The sequence below is a fragment of the Cebus imitator genome, unplaced genomic scaffold, assembly GCF_001604975.1.
Source record: "Cebus imitator isolate Cc_AM_T3 unplaced genomic scaffold, Cebus_imitator-1.0 Scaffold12, whole genome shotgun sequence".
Classification (NCBI taxonomy): Eukaryota; Metazoa; Chordata; class Mammalia; order Primates; family Cebidae; genus Cebus; species Cebus imitator.
In genome coordinates, this window is record NW_016107327.1 from 5,265,461 (window position 1) to 5,286,036 (window position 20,576).

The 20,576-nt window shown below is 44.0% G+C and overlaps 1 protein-coding gene across 3 annotated transcripts in view; it reads left to right on the forward strand.

Moving 5' to 3' along the window:
- Positions 1-20,576, forward strand: part of KCTD1 (potassium channel tetramerization domain containing 1) — a 215,683-nt gene that overhangs the window by 184,505 nt on the left and 10,602 nt on the right. For all 3 annotated transcript variants that reach the window (XM_017498169.2, XM_017498176.2, XM_017498162.2), the window contains exon 3: positions 6,688-6,832. In XM_017498169.2, the coding sequence (XP_017353658.1) occupies positions 6,688-6,832 (145 nt within the window). The remainder of the gene's footprint in view (positions 1-6,687; positions 6,833-20,576) is intronic.

Below are 20,576 nucleotides of genomic sequence, written 5' to 3' on the forward strand. Positions count from 1 at the left end.
AGAGCAAGACTCTGTTTCAAAAAAAAAAAAAAAAATCAAAAAAAAAAAAAAAAAAAAAAAGGAAAAGAAAGAAAAATACTCTTTAAATCAGATTTTTTAAAGTGATGCCCTGCTGAGCGGTGGGCTCACCGCAGATCGCTCTTCTGTTTTGCTGCCTCTTCACCCTGTATACTTTTCCAGTTGACAACATGAGCAGGTATCACTTTTATTATTAAATATGTCCAAATGCTAAAGATATAATTTGTAAGTAGCCTCTGAATCTCTTAGCCAGCAAAATATATCTGGACCAGAAACTAAATGAAATATTTTCCTAAATTCTAAACCATATTTCCCATGGCTTGGAAGTCTAGAGGTAGAGAGAAAAAAAGGCAGTTCTTGGCAAAGGAGAGCCAAGTGGATAAAAGGGCTCAACCACCGGTGCCCTTCCCTTTTCTCGCCCCATATCCTGTGGTCCATCGTGTCTTTGCACTTCATTCCCCAGCCTCACCCCTGAGATGTCTTCACCCTCTCTGGGTAGGTCGATCCAGCAGCAATCCAGATGAACCCTCCCTCTGTAATTAACGCAGGGGAGAGTTGAAAGGATTAAGCTGCTGGCATCTGGGTAAAGCCCGGCCTGGTGTCGAGTTACATGCCTTGGTGCTTGAGGTGACATGGGGTCCCCTAGACAGGACAGCATGGGAAGGGTGGGGTGTAGAGAGCCTGGAGCCAGAAGGCAGCTTCAAGAGAGTTGGCACCCTCTTCAGACTAAACTTCCTTAGCTGTAAAGCGACAAATGCCTTAAGAGTTTTCAGGATTAAGTGTAGGGACACAGCACATAATGGAACAAGAGTTACAAGGTAAATATGGAGATGAAGCCTCACGTGTATTACTCTTCCCAGGGGTTTCCACTGCCCTGAGAATCTTCTATCCCATCCCTCCTTAGGCCTCTTTACGGTTGTGCCAGCAGTTTGAAAAGAACCTCAGAAGTCTTGGGGTGTTTCGATTTAATTTGGTTCAGTGTAGTGTAGGGTATCTTCTCAGTCTACCAGTGTTTTCCCTGACCTCACGGTAAAGATTAAATAAGATACAAACCCTTAAAGCAGCCAGCTCGCTCTTTGGCACGTAAAGCTATTCAGTGAGTAGTAACTAGCATTAGAGCCATTGTCCCCCACAGGTTTGAACTTGACTATTGTGCTGATCACCACAGGGTCAGCCTGGTGGGGTCTGGAGCCAGCTCTGTGTCTAGCCAGCCATGCATCTTGAGTGTTATGTATTTGGGACTTGGTGTCTCCATTTGTAAATGGGAGGCTGAACTTGGTTGTCCTGGAGATCCTTCACAGTTTAAGAAAGTATGCTGTGACACTTCAGAATGACAGGGTCTCAACTGATGTTGACTTGCCTCCTCTTTGGTCTCTCTGCTTATCCTCCTTTACACTGGTTCTCAACTCAGTTGAGACTTAGAGAGTTTTTTTAAATACAGATGCCTGGGCTTCATTCCCAACCAAATAAATCAGAATAGCTGGGGGTGGGGACCCAGCATCATCATTTTTTCAGACTTGCCCAGGTAATGCCACTGTGTAGCCAGGGTTAAGAACCACTGCATTGTGCAAATGAAGTAGTCGACGCAAGGCAAAACAGGATTTGGATAAGCCAGTAGCTGTGTCTGTGAGAAGGCATGATTTCAAATATGGCATCTTGACTGTCTCACTCCTAAATGTGCTCTTTTACTTACTGTCCCTGACAACATCAGTCCCCATTGCCATTGAGTTCTAAACTCCTTGGCCTGGCTTACACAGCTTTTTTATGATCTGACTTCTGCTGCTCCTGCCTCGTTTTCCAGCCAGCCTGACTACACCCCAATAGAGGGTAATCACATGGCAGGCTTTGGCTACAAGCCTTTGTATCTTCCCCACCCTTCTTCCTGGGTATCTAACCTTACCTCCCACCCCTGTACCTGGCCTACTTCTCCTTCAGGTCTCCAATGAGCTTTCTCTTTCTTCCCTGCCCACCCCAAATTGAGTTAGGGGGGCCAGGTGCACCTCCTGAGCCCACTGTGCACACCCAGTGACACACTTGATCACACTGCACTTGACCTGCACTCCCAGCCCCAAAGACTTAAATTCCACAAAAGCAAGGACTGTGGCTTATTTATTACTGCATCCCCTGTATCTGGCATAGTGAGGCCCCACCAAGAGTGGTGGAAAGAATGAATGAATAACTGAATGATCACACAAGAAAGAAAGAAAGAGAAATTCTTAAGGGTCTGAGTCACAGTAAATTAGAGAAACCAGGTCTATAAAATGAATGAATAGACAAGAAAAAATTCTTACTGAATGATTCACACTAAGCCAAATGTAGGATCCTAGCCCTATGCGCTCTTTCACTTAAGACCATTCTTTATTGCACAGTGTGGACAAGCATGCAGTGCCAGGGAGAGTGGAGAGAACCAGACCCACTTCCCACCAAATGAGCTTGGTTTCCTCAGAGATTAGGTCTTGCATTATTTGCTCTATAAACAAGAGTAATCAACAGAGTGCTAATACTAAAAGAGCTAATATTAAGAGTGGAATTCAGCTAGGCGCGGTGGCTCATGCCTGTAATCCCAGCACTTTGGGAGGCTGAGGCAGGTGGATCATGAGGTCAGGAGATCAAGACCATCCTGGCTAACATGGTGAAACCCCATCTGTACTAAAAACACAAAAATTAGCTGGGCGTGGTGGCATGCGCCTGTAGTCCCAGCTACTCAGAAGGCTGAGACAGGAGAATTGCTTGAACCCGGGAGGTAGAGTGCAGGTTGCAGTGAGCCAAGGTCACACCATTGCACTCCAGCCTGGGCAACAGAGCAAGATTCCATCTCAAAAAAAAAAAAGTGGAATTCAGTATCTGTTGTTTTTAGTGATCTTTTTTAGAGAACATATTTTTAGTGAACTTTCTAATCTTACTCATTTATGAAATATGTACAGTAAAATAATACAGTGTTTGAGATTTAACTCAAAAGTACCAGTGGGAAGGAGAGTGAGGCATGGAGGTAGAGTTGAAACAGAATTAACCAGGAATTGGCAGCTTTTGGAGCTGGTTGATGGTCATATGAGGGTTCATTCTATTATTTTTTCTGCCTTGGCATAAGTTTGAAATCGTTCAAAATAAAATGTTTTAAAAGCAAAACAATTACTTAAAATAGTAATGATCATCCTTAAAACACAGAAAGAAATTGGTGGAAGAAAGTCGTTGTCAGCTTTGCCACTTGATTCAATGAGTGAAAAAAAAAAAAGAAAGAAAAAACCAGCCAGCCATTGTCTGGAGCCAGTTTGGTCTTGGTTAGTTGGAAAACAGGAATGTTCTCCAAGGTTAGTAAACTGTAATGAGTTCCACATAGTTTTCAGGCACCAGAGTTTACAAATCGCTGCAGTTTGATTTGTAATTCCGTTCACATGTCCGCAAGAAACACAGTCTCCGCCGATTTTCCCCATTATTTGCTCAGCCAAATAATACTTTTTCCCCAGCACAGTCCGGCCAATCTCAAAAAACACCCAGGGACGCCATTTTACGACCCTTGGCACCGCACGGCCCTCCAGCGTGTTTTCACAACTCCAACGTTCCTCCTTTAAAGTTGGCAGAAATCAGCAGCCCTGCGTTTCCTTTTATTACTCCTAACGTTCGTTGCTTCCAATGGAGAACGTTTTCTTCCCCGAGAGGCCTTTCACCTCCGCCACGCCTGTGCCTCCGCGGCCCAAGCGCCCTCCCTCCTTCCCCTTTCTCCTCTTTCCGCAGCCCTTGCCCCCTCGGCGCCCACGCAGCCCACACACCGTGTTCTGCCCCTTCCGCCAGGCCTGGCCGAGCTGGCCGCCGGCATTCTCATGGCCTGGCCGGGACCTGCGGTTTCACCCGGCAAGGGGGCCCTGGGACAGGGCCTGGGCCTTTCTTGCCGCCCTTTGACTGGACCCCCTCGTGAGAAAAATTCCCTGGCTAGGGTTCCTCTTGTGCTGGGCGGAATCCAGGCCTTCCTCGGCCTCCCGTCTCTGGTCTTCGTGGAGGCCGCCTGGTGAGTCCACTTCTCCCCACTGTCCCTCGCGCCCAGGCTGCCTCGCGGTCACTCGTGGGGCCAGCTCTGCTAGTGCTCGCTTCAAATCTCCCTCCTGCCCTTCTCTTTGCAGCTTTTTCCTATTTTAGCTAAATTGGAAGTGAAGATGCCTCATTGCATCCACACCGGAGGTGGATTGTTTTTGTTCTTGGTTTTTGCATCCTAAAAACCATTTAAATGACCCTTCTCTCCTGTTTTTAGAAAGGTCCATAAACAATGCACTTCTGCCAGGGTTGTTCCTTTTGCCCCTAAAGTCCTGTGCCTTAGCGCGTGCAGTCTTCTAAGAGCTGCTTTTAGAGAAATTTTTGTTGGCTAGCTTGGAATACTTTCTATTGCTATGCACTTTTTGAGCTCACCATGAGCACATTGGATTTCCTCCTCAGCCTTGAGACAAAGTTAAGGTTATTTTATAAAACAAAGTGAGACTTAATTTTTAAAAAGATGGAGACAGAGAAGTCGATTCACCTAGATTACAGCTAGTAACTAGCCAAACCTCATTCTCATTCCACACTCCTCCATTCTGATTCCTTTACACATTCACCCCGTGTAGGTTCATTAATCACTCATTCTGTACCAGCCAGCATCCAAGTCCAGACCTGAAAATGAGTGTTTATCTAAACATTAAAAAACAGGATTTTTAAAAGAACAAAATACCGACTTTTCATCTCTTTATCTGTTTACTAAAGTGACAAGCTCACTGATACTGACTTATTTTGGTATAGATGCTTGGATTTTATTGTAAAATTCTTGCTCCACAAATACATGGCAGAAATAAAACTCTAGACCATAAGCTTTCATTCGACAGTGGTAATTCTTTTCATTCTGATCATTGTAAGGGTGGCCCCTTTAGAAGGAGACAGACTCTGCACAAATCCCCCAGTGCTACCTAACTAGTTGAGCAAGTTAGTCATCTTTTCAAACCTATTTCTTCAACTTTAAAATGAAGATAATGGATTTGTTACATATATAAAGTACTAAGGATAGCGCAAGGCATCTGAAAAACACTTAATATAGCTCCCGTTTCTTTCCCTGTCACCTGGAAATTTATCGTGTTATTAAGAGTGAAGAGTAAAATGTTTTAATAATAGGCAAACAAATCTCATTCTTTTTCATCCTGCATCAGATTGTCCTGGAAACACTGCAAGAAGTGACTAAGCGTTTTCTAGTTTCAAGCCTACTGTTTGATTGATGTGTCAATGAGAAATGAATGACTAGGTGGCATGCAGTCAAGGAATCCCAGGAAGGTTGTAATCCACACCCTGGATAATCACAGGCAGTTCCTGGAAAGTTGGACAAAAACACTAGCTCAAAAATATTTGTTGAGTTGTAGAAAATAACCCTACCATAATTACTTGTTTTCCTCTTTGCACTGACTTCCTCCAGAGTAAGGTAACATGAGTTTTAAAACATGATTTTAAAACATTTTTATTGAAGCAAAAATTCACATGCCTTTCTTTTTAGGGAGAGAGGAAAGTAGCTTTCCTACTTGTTTGCTTGTTGTATTTCAGAAGAGGTAAAATTAATGATTTATCATTACACCTGCCCCACTTCAACCTAAGATTAGAAAATATATAATTTCAAAATAATCTTCGGAGCAATAAAATGATGTTCCAAATCAGAGAGAGTGTTTTTAGGAGATCAGAGAAGCTTTTCATTAAAAAATGGAGCTGTTTGCCTGCCCACACTGTTAATGAAAAGTAAAATGTACCTTTTAGTACAGGAACTGATTTCTAGTGTGCAAATTCTGTTCTCTAATATGGAATGTTTGCACGTCATTAACCATCCTTCTACGTGTTCACAGTGTAGATATGACCACCTTCTATTAATGGAATATATACTAATGTGTGTAGGTTCACCCTTAATAGGATAAAAGATGATGGTTGCAAAACCCTTAACTGTAGCACACTGTACAAATGTTCATTCTAAAATTGGGAAAAGCATATTATGGATTCTTGTTTTTAAGCATAGCTACTCATGTTCTAGAACCAGGTCATATTTTGGGGGTAGCCAAATTTTCTTTTGTAATGATGCCTGGCTGTTAAAAATGCTTTCTGCTGAGACCAAAGATATTGTAGTATATATTGTTGTTGGAAAACATTCTCCTAGATGAGTGGTATTTTTAATTATTGGTTTTTTTATAATTAAATGTAGATGTCAGCATATAGGCTTTGCCGTATTTTTAGAAAGTTTGGGATTTGTGGGTGGAAAAACTCAGAAAACGATTTCTTAAAAACAAAATTGTATTTTTAGTAGAATCTGTTTCAAAGATGCTTTGGAGCAATAACGTTTTTAAAGTAGCAGAGAAGCTTGTTTTAAGTAACATGGGGAAAGGTGTGATCTTCCATACCGTGACAGCACATAGCCATAATCACCATGTCAGGAGCATTTTCTTTGCAGGCGAAAGACAGTGAATAATAGAATTTATTTGACAAAGCCTAGGACTATTTTGAATTATCTGGTCCTGAGCTATTTATCAAGCATGGACCAACACTTTGCAGACAACCGTGATTTTTCCCTGCTGCCATCTTCAAAAGCGCTACCTTTGACAGTGATAAAAGACACCTTTTAGTCTTAGTGCCCGAGCAGTTGATCTAATTGTCTTCACTGTTCCCTCTTTTCTATCACAGAATCGGAAGACTTTTTGATGGTACGGAGCCCATTGTTTTGGACAGTCTCAAACAGCATTATTTCATTGACAGAGATGGACAGATGTTCAGATATATCTTGAATTTTCTACGAACATCCAAACTCCTCATTCCTGATGATTTCAAGGTGAGGGATCCATTTTAAATCACCAATAGCCTAAATATACATATGTGATTTTTTTAATGTGCTCCAAAAAAATACTTCCAGTTCTACATTATTAACATATACCAGCTCAAATGGTGTGAGAGTTCTCTTTGACATGGTTATACTGTATTCATGAAATAGTGGATATGGTCATTAAGCTTCTACATGACTAAAAGAGGATCACTTTTCATTTAAAGAGCTGAATTATAATTCACTTGAACAAATTGAAAAGGAGTTGATTAAATTCAAAACTCATTTCTGATATGTCTCAGAGAGCTAGAGAATAAAAGGAAACCTCCTTAGCCTAATGAAGACTTCCCCGTCCTCACTCCCAGAAATCGAAAGCAAACTCCATGAACAGTAAAATTTTAGAATTGTTCCCTTTACAGTTAGTCACAAGTGTTAAGGTTAGTCACGCTGAGTAAGTCCACATTTTGCTGGTAACTCTAGGCAATGGAATCAGACAGTGAGAACAAATAGAAAGTGTTACTATTAGAAGGGAATTCGTGAAAATGTAATTTTGCCGCTGATAATGTTCCTTCAAATTGATGATTCTAAAGACTCAACTAAATGCTGTTAGAACTTATAAAGAACTCATTAAAGCAGCTCAATTCAGGATCAATATATTAGAGTCTGTAGCTTTTTTAGGGAATAGCAAGCGCCAGTCATAAGCTATAATAGAAAAATACACAACAAAAATTATAACACCTAGGAATAAGCCTAACAAGCAAAGGCTGGAAACCACAGATCTCTACATACAAGTGTAAAAGAGTTGAATAAAAGAAGAAACATTCTAGGTTCCTGGATGGGAAACCTCAGTATTGTTAGGATGTCAGTTATCCTCAAATTACTCTGTATAGTCACTGCAAACCCACTTAAGTAATAGATCTTTCAAAATTAAATTTGAACCATTTAAAGTTTGTGTAGAATAAAAAAAGCATAAGGATAACTAAAAAAAAGTATTTCTGGTCGTAAAGGTGGGTAATGGTGGATGTGTCCTACCAACATCAAAATAGACTGTAGAGCTATATTAATTTAAAGGTGTGGTTCTGACAGTGCTAAAATATACAAATAAATCAATGGAGAAGAATAGGGTCCAGAGATAGATATACAGGTACATAGGAATTTGATGTACTATAAAGATGGCATTTCACATCAGTGGGAAAATAAAAGCAATAGTCAGTAATAGGCACTATGATCAGCACTGACACATTTGGGGAAATTGTAAAGCCAGAGCCCTATCTCACATCATAAGTTCACAAAAATTTCAGAAATAAATATAAAAATAAGGGCAATAAAAATATTAGGAAAAAATACAAAGAAATTTCTAAAAGTACAGTTTTGAGGCAGAAAGGGCCTGTCTAAATGAGACTTCGTACCCAGAAGCTATTCTTAAAAAAAAAAAAAAGTTGACGACATCATATACAATAAAAGACAAGTGTCAGACCATAGAAATATTTGCAACAAAAGGTGAATACCCATCGTAAGAGATCTATCTTAAAAATCTATAAGAAACATACAAACAGCTGGGCATGGTAGCTTATGCCTGTAATCCCAGCACTTTGGGAGGCCAAGGCGGGAGATCACCCGAGGTCGGGAGTTCGAGACCAGCCTGACCTACATGGAGAAACCCTGGCTCTACTAAAAATACGAAAGTAGCCGGGCATGGTGGCACATGCCTATAATCCTAGCAACTGGGGAGGCTGAGACAGGAGAATCACTTGAACCTGGGAAGTGGAGGTTGCAGTGTGCCAGGATCGCACCATTGCACTCCAGCCTGGGCAGCAAGAGTGAAATTCCGTCTCAAAAAATAAAAAGAAAAAGAAACATACAACACAGTGGAAAATTTTTTTTAGCTATGAACAAAATTTTCCCAAAGAAAAAAACAGAAATTGTCAATAAACAATTTGAAAAGATATTCAGTGTCTTCTGTATCAAAGAAACAAAAATAAAATGAGATACTCCCTTTTATCCATTAGATTGGCAAAAATTAAAAAGATGGATTATATACAGTGTTAGGGAAGATACAGTGTGGTTGGAAGTAAATATCATTAAACATTTTTGGAGGACAATTCAGTAAATACTAAAGTTTCAAATATACATGCTCTTTGATCTGCTAGAAATATTCATGGAAATATGTAAATATATTTGTATATAGGATGTTATAGTCACGTTTATAATAGTGAAAACTGGACTTTCTAAAACAGAAAGTTTAACAATGGCAGATGGTTACAAATATTATAGACTATCCATACTCTGGACTAGTTTAAAAGATGTGGTAGGTCTATATCTGTTGATATGTGGAGGGGAGATCCCATAATTCTATGATTCAGTGAAAATATTAAGTTGCAGAACGATATATATAGTATGTTTCTATTTTTGTAAAAGATCAGATATATATGCATATATAAATGTGTAGAAAAAGATCCAGAAGAGCAGATCTCAAGTTAATAAGAAGCTCAGGGGCCCCTTATTTATCCTCTCCTTCAGTATTTTGAATAGTGGGGCACATGCCAAGGACTATTAGCCCAATGGAAAAGAGAGCACAGAGGAGTTGCCTCAGGTGCACGTTTTTACATGGAAACGACTATATGCAATTGGCAAGCAAACAGAGAGAGTATAGTAACTGCGGCCAGTGAGTGTGCTTCCCTGAGCCCTGAAATGAGCCTGAGGAAGACGCAGGAGCCCTCTGCTCCCAGCCAGGGGCAGTTCCCAAGGCCCTCTCAAGGGTGTGCATCTCAGCGCACTGAGGTTGATTCCAGGGTCTGAAGACATGCGGGCTTTGTTGGTGCAATATGGCTTCTAAGCGAAAGCCGCCTCATGGTTAGTGATCTCTTCCAGCTCAGGAACGGAGGCATATTGAGGAGGGATTTCTTTTTTTTTTTTTTTTAATTTTAAGTTCTGGGGCGCATGTGTAGAATATGCAGGTTTGTTACATAGGTAAACGTGTATCATGATGGTTTACTGCACCTATCGACCCATCACCTGGGTATTAAGCCCTGCATGCATTAGCTATTTATCCTGATGTTCTCCTTCCCCTATCCCAACTACAGGCCCCAGTGTGTTTGTTCCCCTCCCTGTGTCCATGTGTTCTCGTTGTTCAGCTCCTCCTTACAAGTGAGAACAATGCAGTGTTTAGTTTTCTGTTCCTGTGTTAGTTTGCTGAGAATAATGGCTTCCAGCTTCATCCATGTCCCTGCAAAGGACATGATCTTGTTCCGTTTTATGGCTGCATGGTTTTCCAAGGAGCAGTTTCTAATATGATATGATACTTCCTAGAGGCTTTTCAGGGATAATTTTCCACATAGTGTATACAGTTTTTTCCTGACATGACAACTTTTGAACCTCTTTCCTGCCTTTTTCTCCATGCTTCTTTGCTAATTTGGGCAAACTTTTATCCGGGGCTCTCAGATAATAGCTGGATTAGACAACATCCTGCAGGCCCACGGCCAAAGTGCAGTCTGCCCAAGGCCAAACCTCCAGCCCTCAGTCTGCACCTGGGGTTACACACTCTCAGACATGATCAAGGGAACTGACTAGGTTTAAACAGCAGCCCCAGGACCTCGAGGCCACAGCTGATGAGTAGCATAGTTGAAGAGAGCCGGCCAGCTCCCCACAACAGCTGCAGGTGGCACAGGGAGACCTAGTGGGGGAACTGGGCCTGTTCCAGAAAGCAGATGCTCCCGAACGTGGGGACAGGAAGAGGAGTCAGGAAGCTGAGTGTCTGCTCAGCGGTGACCGGCCACTAGTCTAACCTGGTGCCACCCGTGTCAGGCGCTCCCCAGGCAGCTCTGGACCCTTTCCCACTTTAGGGAGCACGTAAGCTCACGGAGAGAGACGGGCCAAAGGAGGATGTGGAGAGGTGGGGGAATGATTTCTTACTCTCTCCTATTTTCCTAGAGGAAAGGCCCTGGAATTGGAAAGGGGTGAAGGAGGATATTTCACTTTTAGTCATATGCGTCAGTATGAATTTTATCATTAGTTTTTACAATGAGTAGGCATTCACATGTGACTTAGGTCATTAAAATGAAACAATAACAATTTTAAAATAAAGTTATCAAAAAAGAAGTCAAATTACCACAGCTACAGACACGTATACTAGTAAGGAAAAACTGCCACAGGGTTTCATTTTGTAAGTTATGTATAGCCTAGACTTCAGCAGGAGAATGTTTGGTTAGTACGATATGAAAATCGCCACATTTAGGTGATTGCATCTCCAAATGCCCACCCAGAATCCCTGCCTGGATAGTTTATTCGCTTTTTAAACTTCAGATGCCCAAAAGTGAGCCCCCTCTGCCTGCCTCCCCCTCTGCCGCCACCACCACCAAGAACAAAACCTGCTCCTCTTCCTTTGTATCCTGTCTCAGTAAAAGATGCCAGAATCCACCTACTTGCTCAAGGCAGGAACTTAAAGTCCTTCTGGACTTTTTCCTCTTCTTCGCCTCCCACATGTGATCTGTCAGCGCGTCTGTCATCTTCACCTCCTGGACGCATCATGAATCAGTCCATTGCCCTCATCCCACCCCCCTAGCCCAAGGCCCAGCAGCTCTCTGGACTACTTGGAGTGGCTTCATGATTGGTCTCTCCTCTCCCACTCTTAACCCTTTTAGACTCATTCTCTGCATTGAAACCATGAGACATTTTTTAAAATTTCAACTTTTAATTTTGACATCATTATAGATTTGCATACTGTTGTAAGAGGTGCTGTGTTACCCAGTTCCCCTCAATGACAACATCTTGCAAAATACTAGGATCATGACCAAGATATTGACACTGATACAGTCAAGGTTCAGAACAGTTCCATCACCACAAGGATTCCTCCTCTAGTCCTTTGACAGTTACACCCACCCCATCTCTCCCTCCCCCTCCCTCAGTCTCCCACCCCATCCCTGAGCAGGTGACACTTTTTAAAAAGGATACTGGCTGGGCACAGTGGCTCACGACTGTAATCCCAACACTTTGGGAGGCTGAGGCAGGCAGATCACCTGAGGTCAGGGGTTTGAGACCAGCCTGGCCAACATGGAGAAACCCTGTCTCTACTAAAAATACAAAAAAAAAATTAGCTGGTCGTGGGTGGGCGCCTGTAATCCCAGCTACTTGGAGGCTGAGGCAGGAGAATCGCTTGAACTCAGGAGGCAGAGGTTGCAGTGAGCTGAGATCGCGCCATTGCACTCCAGCCTGGGCAACAAGAGTGAAACTCTGTCTCAAAAAATAAAATAAAAATACAAAATTAGCTGAGCGTGGTGGCGCATGCCTATAATCACAGCTACTTGAGAAGCTGAGGCAGGAGAATTGCTTGAACCCGGGAGGCAGAGATTGAGGTGAGCTGAAATTGTGCCATTGCACTCCAGCCTGGGTAACAACAGCGAAACCCCGTCTCAAAAAAAAGGATACTGTGTCATGAGTTGCTCCTGCTTGAAACTCTGCAGGGACTTTCTCTTATTCCTAAACTGTCAAATGAAGAAGATAAACCAAGCTTTTAAAGAAGTAAAGGTAGTTTTACCCAGAAGTCTTACTGAGGTCCCACACAGGATCTCAGCCCACAGTTTGTATACAGGCGGTGGAGGTTCAGTCCATGGAAAATCACATCACACTTGCTCAGAAGCTACAAGCAGAATACATCGAGCTTTGGGCATAAGAGTGCAGTAGGTTATAGATTACGGAAGTGTTGTCACGAACCCATCAGACATTATCTCATATGGAAGGAAAGGCAAAGACTAGGGTCATGTATCTTTTAAGGAATGTAGTGACTCAGTCAGGAGACCTGGGGGGCCCGTGTGTGCTTGACTCTGTCGGGTCTTCAAGGCATTCTCCTGGAGAGCTGCACATCCTCACCGTCAGAGGGTCAAACAGAAATGGGCAGCCACGGCTTCTTCCGTTCATTCCTTTGTCTCACAGAGCAAAGCACCACATCCCCGTCAGAGCCTACAAGGCCCAGAAGGCTCTGACCCCTGCCTGCCTCACCCACTGTCACCCTCCACATGTCCCTACTTCTCTCGATCCCTTAGACACACCCTCCTCTTGCCCCCTCACAACTGCCCCTGCTTTGTGCCTGTGCAGCCTCCCGCCACCCTTCCTCAGGACTTGACTGGAATTCAGGGCTCCTCTTTTCCACCACATCCCCCAGCAAGCCTGCCTGGGCCTAGTGTAGCTTAGGCTTGCCTGTACCCCTGATTCTCTGTGGTCACAGGCAGTGCATCTATCACTCATTGTGCAGTTGTGCAGCACCATCTGCCCCGGTGTGAGGTAGGGATGCTTCCAGCTACAAGAGTGGGAACAGCCAATTAACCACGGCTTACACTACTGGAGATTTGTTTTTCTCACGTGAGAGGTCAGAGGCCCATGGTTGTTGGCAGAGGTGTATCTGCCCAGTGATGTTATCGAGGACCAGGAGGTTTTCTGTCTTTTCATTTTGCCATCCTCAGTGTTGATGTTCTGGCCTCATGCGTCTCACCTCAAGATCATATGGTGACTGCATCATGGCACCAGGCATGGCCATTCCAGGCATCACATCCTCAGTCAAGGCAGGAAAAAGGGGCAGGCGACTTTACAACTCACAAGACCCTGTCCTTGTCAGAAGATCCCACAGAAGACTTTCCCTCTGTGGCTCATTAGCCGGAACAGAGCCTCCCCTCAGTGGCGGAGAAAGGGATTTTTTTTTTTTTTTTTTTTTTGCGTTTTTTTTTTTTTTTTTTTTTTGCGTGCTTTTTTTTTAGCCCCTGTATAAGAGAAATAGGCAAGAGAGAGAAATTGGAATAACTGACAGGGAAGCTAGCCAGCAGCATCTGTCCCCCACACTCAGCACCTGCCATATATTAAGCATGTAAATATTTGTGGCGTGAGTGAACGAACGCATGGTGGGGTAAATAGATGGACTGAGGCTCACATTCAAATGAGGCTGTGGTTCCCACCAGCTCTTCTGAAACCTACTGATCTACTGCCTGATGTTTGGACTCTGGATATTTTATGTACATAGCTTCACTTCCTTGCTGCATTGTAAGGTTCTTGCAGGCAGGGACATTTTTATGTTTTTCTAGAGGACATCATACGTTGGGCACAGAATCAATACTTAGTATGAATTCATTGAAATACAGCAGAAAAGGGTTAAAAGAGATGCAGGAGGCCACAGTCGAAATATGAGTAGGCAATACACTTCTATTTAAAATTATATAGGACTAAGGAGAAGATACGTATAAAACGTGTATATATCATCATTGCATGCTGCTTATCAGAATAATATTAACATATAATTCCTGTTATTAAAAAGGATGCAGGCTGCAGGTAATCACAAAGGAATATATTGGGAATTACAGTTAGAAATGGTAATCGCCGGCCAGGCATGGTGGCTCACGCCTGTAATCCCAGCACTTTGGGAGGCCGAGGCGGGCAGATCACAAGGTCAAGAGATCGAAACCACCCTGGCCAACATGTTGAAACCTGCCTCAACTAAAATACAAAAATTAGCTGGGCGTGGTGGCTCGTGCCTGTAGTCCCAACTACTCGGGAGGCAGGAGAATTGCTTGAACCCCAGAGGCGGAGGTTGCAGTGAGCTGAGATCATGCCAGTGCACTCCAGCCTGGCGCCTGATGACAGAGCAAGACTCTGTCTCAAAAAAAAAAAAAAAAAAAAAAAAAAAAAATTTTTTTAAAAAAAAAAAAAAAAAAAAAAAAAAGATAATCGCCATTCATTTTTAGTTGCAGTATGTTCCAGAAACTGAGCTAGGTATTTTAGGCATGAACTTTTGGGTTAACTCTCAGCACATAAACCTACATAACAGGCATTATTTTTCCTCCAAGAGCATTCAGGTTAGATGGTGGGGAGGGAAAAACTTCCACATGGAGTTCAGCTGTGGCCGATTTCCTTAAGGATTCACCTACCCATCTGCCTAGGATTGGCACAGTGGCTTCTCTGCACCTTTTGCGTGCTTCCCGAGGATTCCAGAGCCCTTCCAGACCTGCTATTCATCAATTCTGTGTACCCAACACACCCTTTAATTGGCTAAGGATTTAGCTGTAACCCACGCTTGAGGGAAGAAAAACAAAAGCATGTCAAATGAAACTCACGTATCCCAGGACCTTCAAATGTTTCCCTCAGCACCTCTGGGTGACAGGCTGTAAATCACAGTACAGGGTGTTCTGGAACCTGGGAGGGGCAGCAGAAGCTGAAGGGGTCCTTCCGCTCTTGTGGCTGGTGATGGAATTGCATGAGCAGCAGCAGCTCAGTTTACGGCAGTCACAAATACAGGCACGCACATAGGAGCTTTCAGCCTACTGAACAAAACTATTGGTGCTTTCTTCCTCGTCAGAGTTTTCTCTTGAACCTGGAAGGGACATTGTTTTTTGGTTTCTTTTGAGGCAAAGTCTTGCTCTGTCACCCAGACTGGAGTGCAGTGGCATGATCTTGGCTCACTGCAACCTCTGCTTCCTGGATTCAAGCAATTCTCTTGCCTCAGCCTCCCAAGTAGCTGGATTACAGGCACGAGTCACCATACCTGGCTAATTTTTATGTTTTTAGTAGAGATAGGGTTTCACCATGTTGACCAGGCTGGTCAAACTCCTGACCTCAAGTGATCCACCTGCCTCAGCCCCCCAGAGTGCTGGGATTATAAGGTGTGAGCCACCAAGCCAGACCAGGACGTGGTTTTTTGCATGAGGAAAGAATCTCTTTCACTAAGTTTGCTAGAGAGAATGTTTGATTACCTGCTTCCCTCCCTAGCCATTTAATGCTGGGTGAGCAAGTGCACGAAATCCTGAAATCACAAGAGCCTCTACCCCCCGAATCTCATTCCGCAACTGTGCTGTCCGAGCTGGATACCCATTTAATCATTGAGATAATTTCATATTTCAGAACCATTTAAGTGGCAGCCACTTGTGTCCTGGCTCCCACGGAAAGCTGTTGAGATCTGTACTCTGCATAAGTGATTGCAGAACTTCTCTGCAGTGTTTTATTATGGACATGACTGCCCCTCTTCCCTTAATTTTCTCCTCCCTCCAGTTTTACTGATTTGCTCAATGTTGTATTATGCCCTTCACATGAACATGTACACGTGCAAATACACACACACACATGTGGTTCAACTCTCAGCACACCGAGAGTCTACAGCTTTGGCCCATTTTTTTATGGAGAATCATACAGTGCACCCTTCTCTCTTTCTCTCTCTCTCTCTCTCTCTTTTTATCTTTAACATTATCTTTGGTAAATGTCCCCCATGTTGCTTACATCCTTCATGGTCTGTCTGTATGAATGTCCGCCATTCCTAGACATCAACAAATTTGCTGGCAGACAGCTCCTAACTTACCTAGCTCCTGGATATGTTCAAAAGTCTTTTGGATATTTTTTTAATTAATTAATTAATTAAAATTCTTTTTTTTTTTTTTCTTCCCCCCCGAGATGGAGTCTCGCTCTGTGGCCTGGGCTATAGCGCAGTGCTGCCATCTAGGCTCACTGCAGCCTCCACCTCCCAGGTTCAGGTGATTCTCCTGTCTCAGCATCCCAAATAGCTGGGACTACAGGCACCCACCACCACCCCCAGCTAACTTTTGTATTTTTAGTAGAGATGGGTTTTTACTCATATTGGTAGGCTGGTCTTGAACATCTGACCTCAGATGATCCACCCACCTCAGCCTCCCAAAGTGCTGGGATTACAGGTGTCAGCCACCGTGCCCAGGCTTACATTTTTTTGAGACAGGGTCTTGTGCTGTCACCCAGGGTGGAATGCAGTAGTGCAATAGTGGCTCACTGCAGCCTCTGCTTCCCAGGCTCAAGCAATCCTCCCACCTCAGCACCCCCAAAGTAGCTGGGACTGCAGGCATACACCACCACACTCAGCTAATTTTTTACTTGTTGTAGAGATGGGGGTCTCACTATGTTGCCACAGGTTGGTCTCAAACTCCTGGGCTCAAGAAATCCTCCTGCCTTGGCCTCCCAAAGTGCTGGGATTACAGGCATGAGCCACCACATCCAGCCTCTATTATTTATTTTTAATAATGTTTTAATATTATAGAAGAAGTACATATACATTGTAGAAAATTTTAAAATACAAATTTTAAAAAAATCTATACAGTATGTTCCCACCACTCAGACTGCCAATGTTAAAACTTTAGTGAGTAGCCTTCTGGATCTTTTCCTGTGCTTATGTTGGACAATAACCTTTACCTTTCCATTTTACAAAAAAAAAAAAAAAAAAAAATTTTATCTAATTCTGCAACTATATTCTACTTTCTCTGCTTCACCCCACAATGTCCTTTATAACTTGCTGGAGGCTGGGCCAGCTGTCCTGCAAAATGTCCCACCATCGCAATTTGTCTGGTTGCCTTATCATGTGTCGTTTAGCTCATGAATCTATCCCCTAATTTTCTGTAAGCCGGAAGTTATCTCTAAAGACATGATGGGTTTAAGTTAGACAGGTTGGGGAAAATACATCACAGTGATGCTGTTTGCTTCATATTACATCACAGTAGCAAAGGCGGTTGAGCCACCATTCCTGATGCTAGGAATGAACTGATCATTGGATCAGAGTGAGTTGCATGCTCCCTAGGCTGCAGTAAAAACGATCTGTCAAGCTTGGAGTTTCTCAGCCTTGGCACTGTGAACAATTGGGGCCAAACAGCTCTTTGTGGTGGGGGCTGTCCAGTGCGATGTAGGGTTTTCAGCAGCATCCCTCCTACCCACCAAATCCACTGGCACCCGCTTCCCGGTTGCAACAACCTAGAGTGTCTCCAGACGTTGCTAAATGCCCTCTAGTGTCAAAATCACTCCTGCTCAGAAACCAGTCGTCCAGCTTAAGGAAAAGTTAAAGGGAGAATTGACAGGAAGCGCTTACTGGTTTATCTCATTGAATTAGTGGAAACTTTCTCTCGGGTGGAAACACCAGGACCGCCCCAGGACTTCAGTTGCAGGAGCTGCCATTAACATGTCTCAGCCTCAGCAAGTCCAGGGGCTCTTTTCCCTTCCTTGGTCCTACAGAGACACCATCTGATTGGCTCAGCCTGGCTCTGATGCCTGCCTTTTAGCCAATCAGCTGTGGCAACACACGTATTGCTTCTAGGTACTGATTCCTGTGGATAGAACTTTCTGGGAGAAGGCAGAGTAGGGAGCTGGGTAGGTCCCCACTCGCCTGAGTTTCTTCACCAGTGCCTGTGGGAGTGGTCACTCAGGACATGCCCCATACCATGGCCTCAGCTGCTGCCACCGAGGCTCTGTCCCCCTGGTCCAGAGACTGGTGCTGTCTAGTACTGTCCATGCCCTCTTCTGTCCTCCCAAGGATATTCTCCCAGAGGTAGGACTGGGAGGAGGGCAGAGCGGCCAGCCCCAGCCCCGGCACTGTCTCCGATGGTGTGTCTGCCCCCGCCCTCAGCACACCCTAGACACCGGGCCTAGCTGCTCCAATAGCCATCAGGACTAATCCTAGCCTAGGTATCCTTGCCCCAGAAAAACGAGTAGTTGGGAGAAGCTGGGAGTCAGTGCCCCTGGATGGGGAAGGGGCCACCTAGTGAGAAGTATCAAGCTGTGTCAGGAGAAAAGAAGCACGTGGGTCAGTCCCTCCAGGCTTTGAAGAAAAGAAAGAATGGGCCAGGCACGGTGGCTCATGCCTGTAATCCCAGCACTTTGGAAGGCCAAGGTGAGCAGATCACCCAGGATCAGGAGTTCAAGACCATCCTGGCCAACATGGCGAAACCTCTACTAAAAATACAAAAGCTCTACTAAAAATACAAAAATTAGCCCGGAGTGGGGGTAGGTGCCTGTAATCCCAGCTACTGGGGAGGCTGAGGCAGGACAATCATTTGAATCTGGGAGGCAGAGGTTGCAGTGAGCTGAGATTGTGCCATTGCACTTCAGCCTGGGCAACAAGAGTGAAACTCTGTCAAACAACAACAAAACAAAACAGAAGAATGGCAGCCCAAGAGAGTATTACAAGTCAGGGCAGTTAAGAGCTTTAGTGCCCCAAACACTGAAGAACTGCAGTAGCTACTCTCCCAGCCTCCCTTCCCCTACAAGAAAAACAAAATCTTTAAACCAAAGGAAAGTAAGTGCTACAGAAATCTGTCTTTTCTTTTCTTTTTCTTTTTTGAGATGGATTTTTGCTTTTTGTCGCCCGGGCTAGAGTGCAGTGGCACGATCTCAGCTCACTACAATCTCCCCCTCCCAGGGTCAAGTGATTCCCCTGACTCAGCCTCCTGAGTAGCCTCCTAAGTAGCTGCGATTTCAGGTGCCCGCCACTATGCCCAGCTAATTTTTAGTAGAGACTGGGTTTTGCCATGTCAGCCAGCTGGTTTTGAACTCCTGACCTCAGGTGACCCATCAGCCTCAGCCTCCCAAAGTGCTAGGATTACAGACGTGAGCCACCACGCCCAGCCCAATCTGTCTTTTCTTATGATGACTACTACTTGGATGCTATTTTGGAAATGGAAAAGGTAAAATCCTCTCATTTTCTTGGCACCCCTGCTTTGCTGGCGGTACCCTGCCTGCTAGGTAACCACCCACTGCCAAGGTCGAAAGAGCAGGATCTCACTGCCCTGAGCCTGGGAATGAGGAGACTAGGGCTCGGCGAGCTATTGGAGACATTCCCCAGAGGAAAATTCCTTTTGTGCTCATGGTGCCTTCCATGGCATCTGGCACCTACACAGTTTTTAAAATGAAATAGGTGAACAGTTGAGTTGCCTTTTGAGTGTACGGACCTGTCAACCACTGTGTAAAACCTCAGGTATTTTAGGAAAATAAGCCTTTGAACTGTTTTGCAGAACCATTGACTGTGAGGGGGAAGCTTACCCCAGTCTGCAGAACCCGTGAATATAATGCCTTACATGGTGAAAAGGACTTTGCAGATGTGATTACGTGAAGGAGCTTGAGATGGGGAGATTAGCCTGCGTAATCCAGGTGGACCCTGTATAATCACAGGGGGCCTTACTCAAGGGAGGCAGGAGAGGGGTTTGGAGAAGATGGGATGAAGGAAGTGATGTGATTGCTGGCCATAAGCCAAGGCATGCTCGCAGCCTCTGAATACTGGAAGAGACAAGGAAATGGATTTGTCCCCAGAATCTCCAGAAGGAAGGCATCCCTGCCGACACTGTGACTGCAGCCCAGTGAGAGCTGTTGTGGACTTCTGAACTCAAGAACTGTAAGGGAATAAATTTTTGTTGTTTTAAGCCACCAAATTTGTGGTAATTTCTCACAGCAGCAATAGGAACCTAATACACTGAATATATCATTTTCCTCCCTCGAGGGAGATGTTTTCTGAATTCTAGCTATTTAATCAAGAAAGATGTTTCAAAACCTGGCCTGTTTGCACTTTGGAGTCTATCACCATGTCTGTTTTCTTGTTCCCACATACCTGTCCTCAGGATCTTATGGAAGCTTATATGTAAAATCAGATCTTGATCTTCTTGGCTCAAAAACATCATTGTAAATCTTAAATTATTTTTAAAAATATGTATTTTGGCTGAACATAGTGGCTCACACCTGTAATCCCAGTGCTTCAGGAGGCTGAGGCAGGTGGATCACCTGAGGTCAAAAGTTTGAGATCAGCCTGGTCAACATGGCAAAACCCTGTCTCTACTAAAAATACAAAAATTAGCTGGGCATGGCGGCAGGTGCCTGTAATCCCAGCTACTTGGGAGGCTGAGGCTGGTGAATCACTTGAACCCAGGAGGCAGAGGTTGCAATGAGCCAAGATTGCACTATTGCACTCCAGCCTGGGTAACAAGAGTGAAACTCCGTCTCAAAAAAA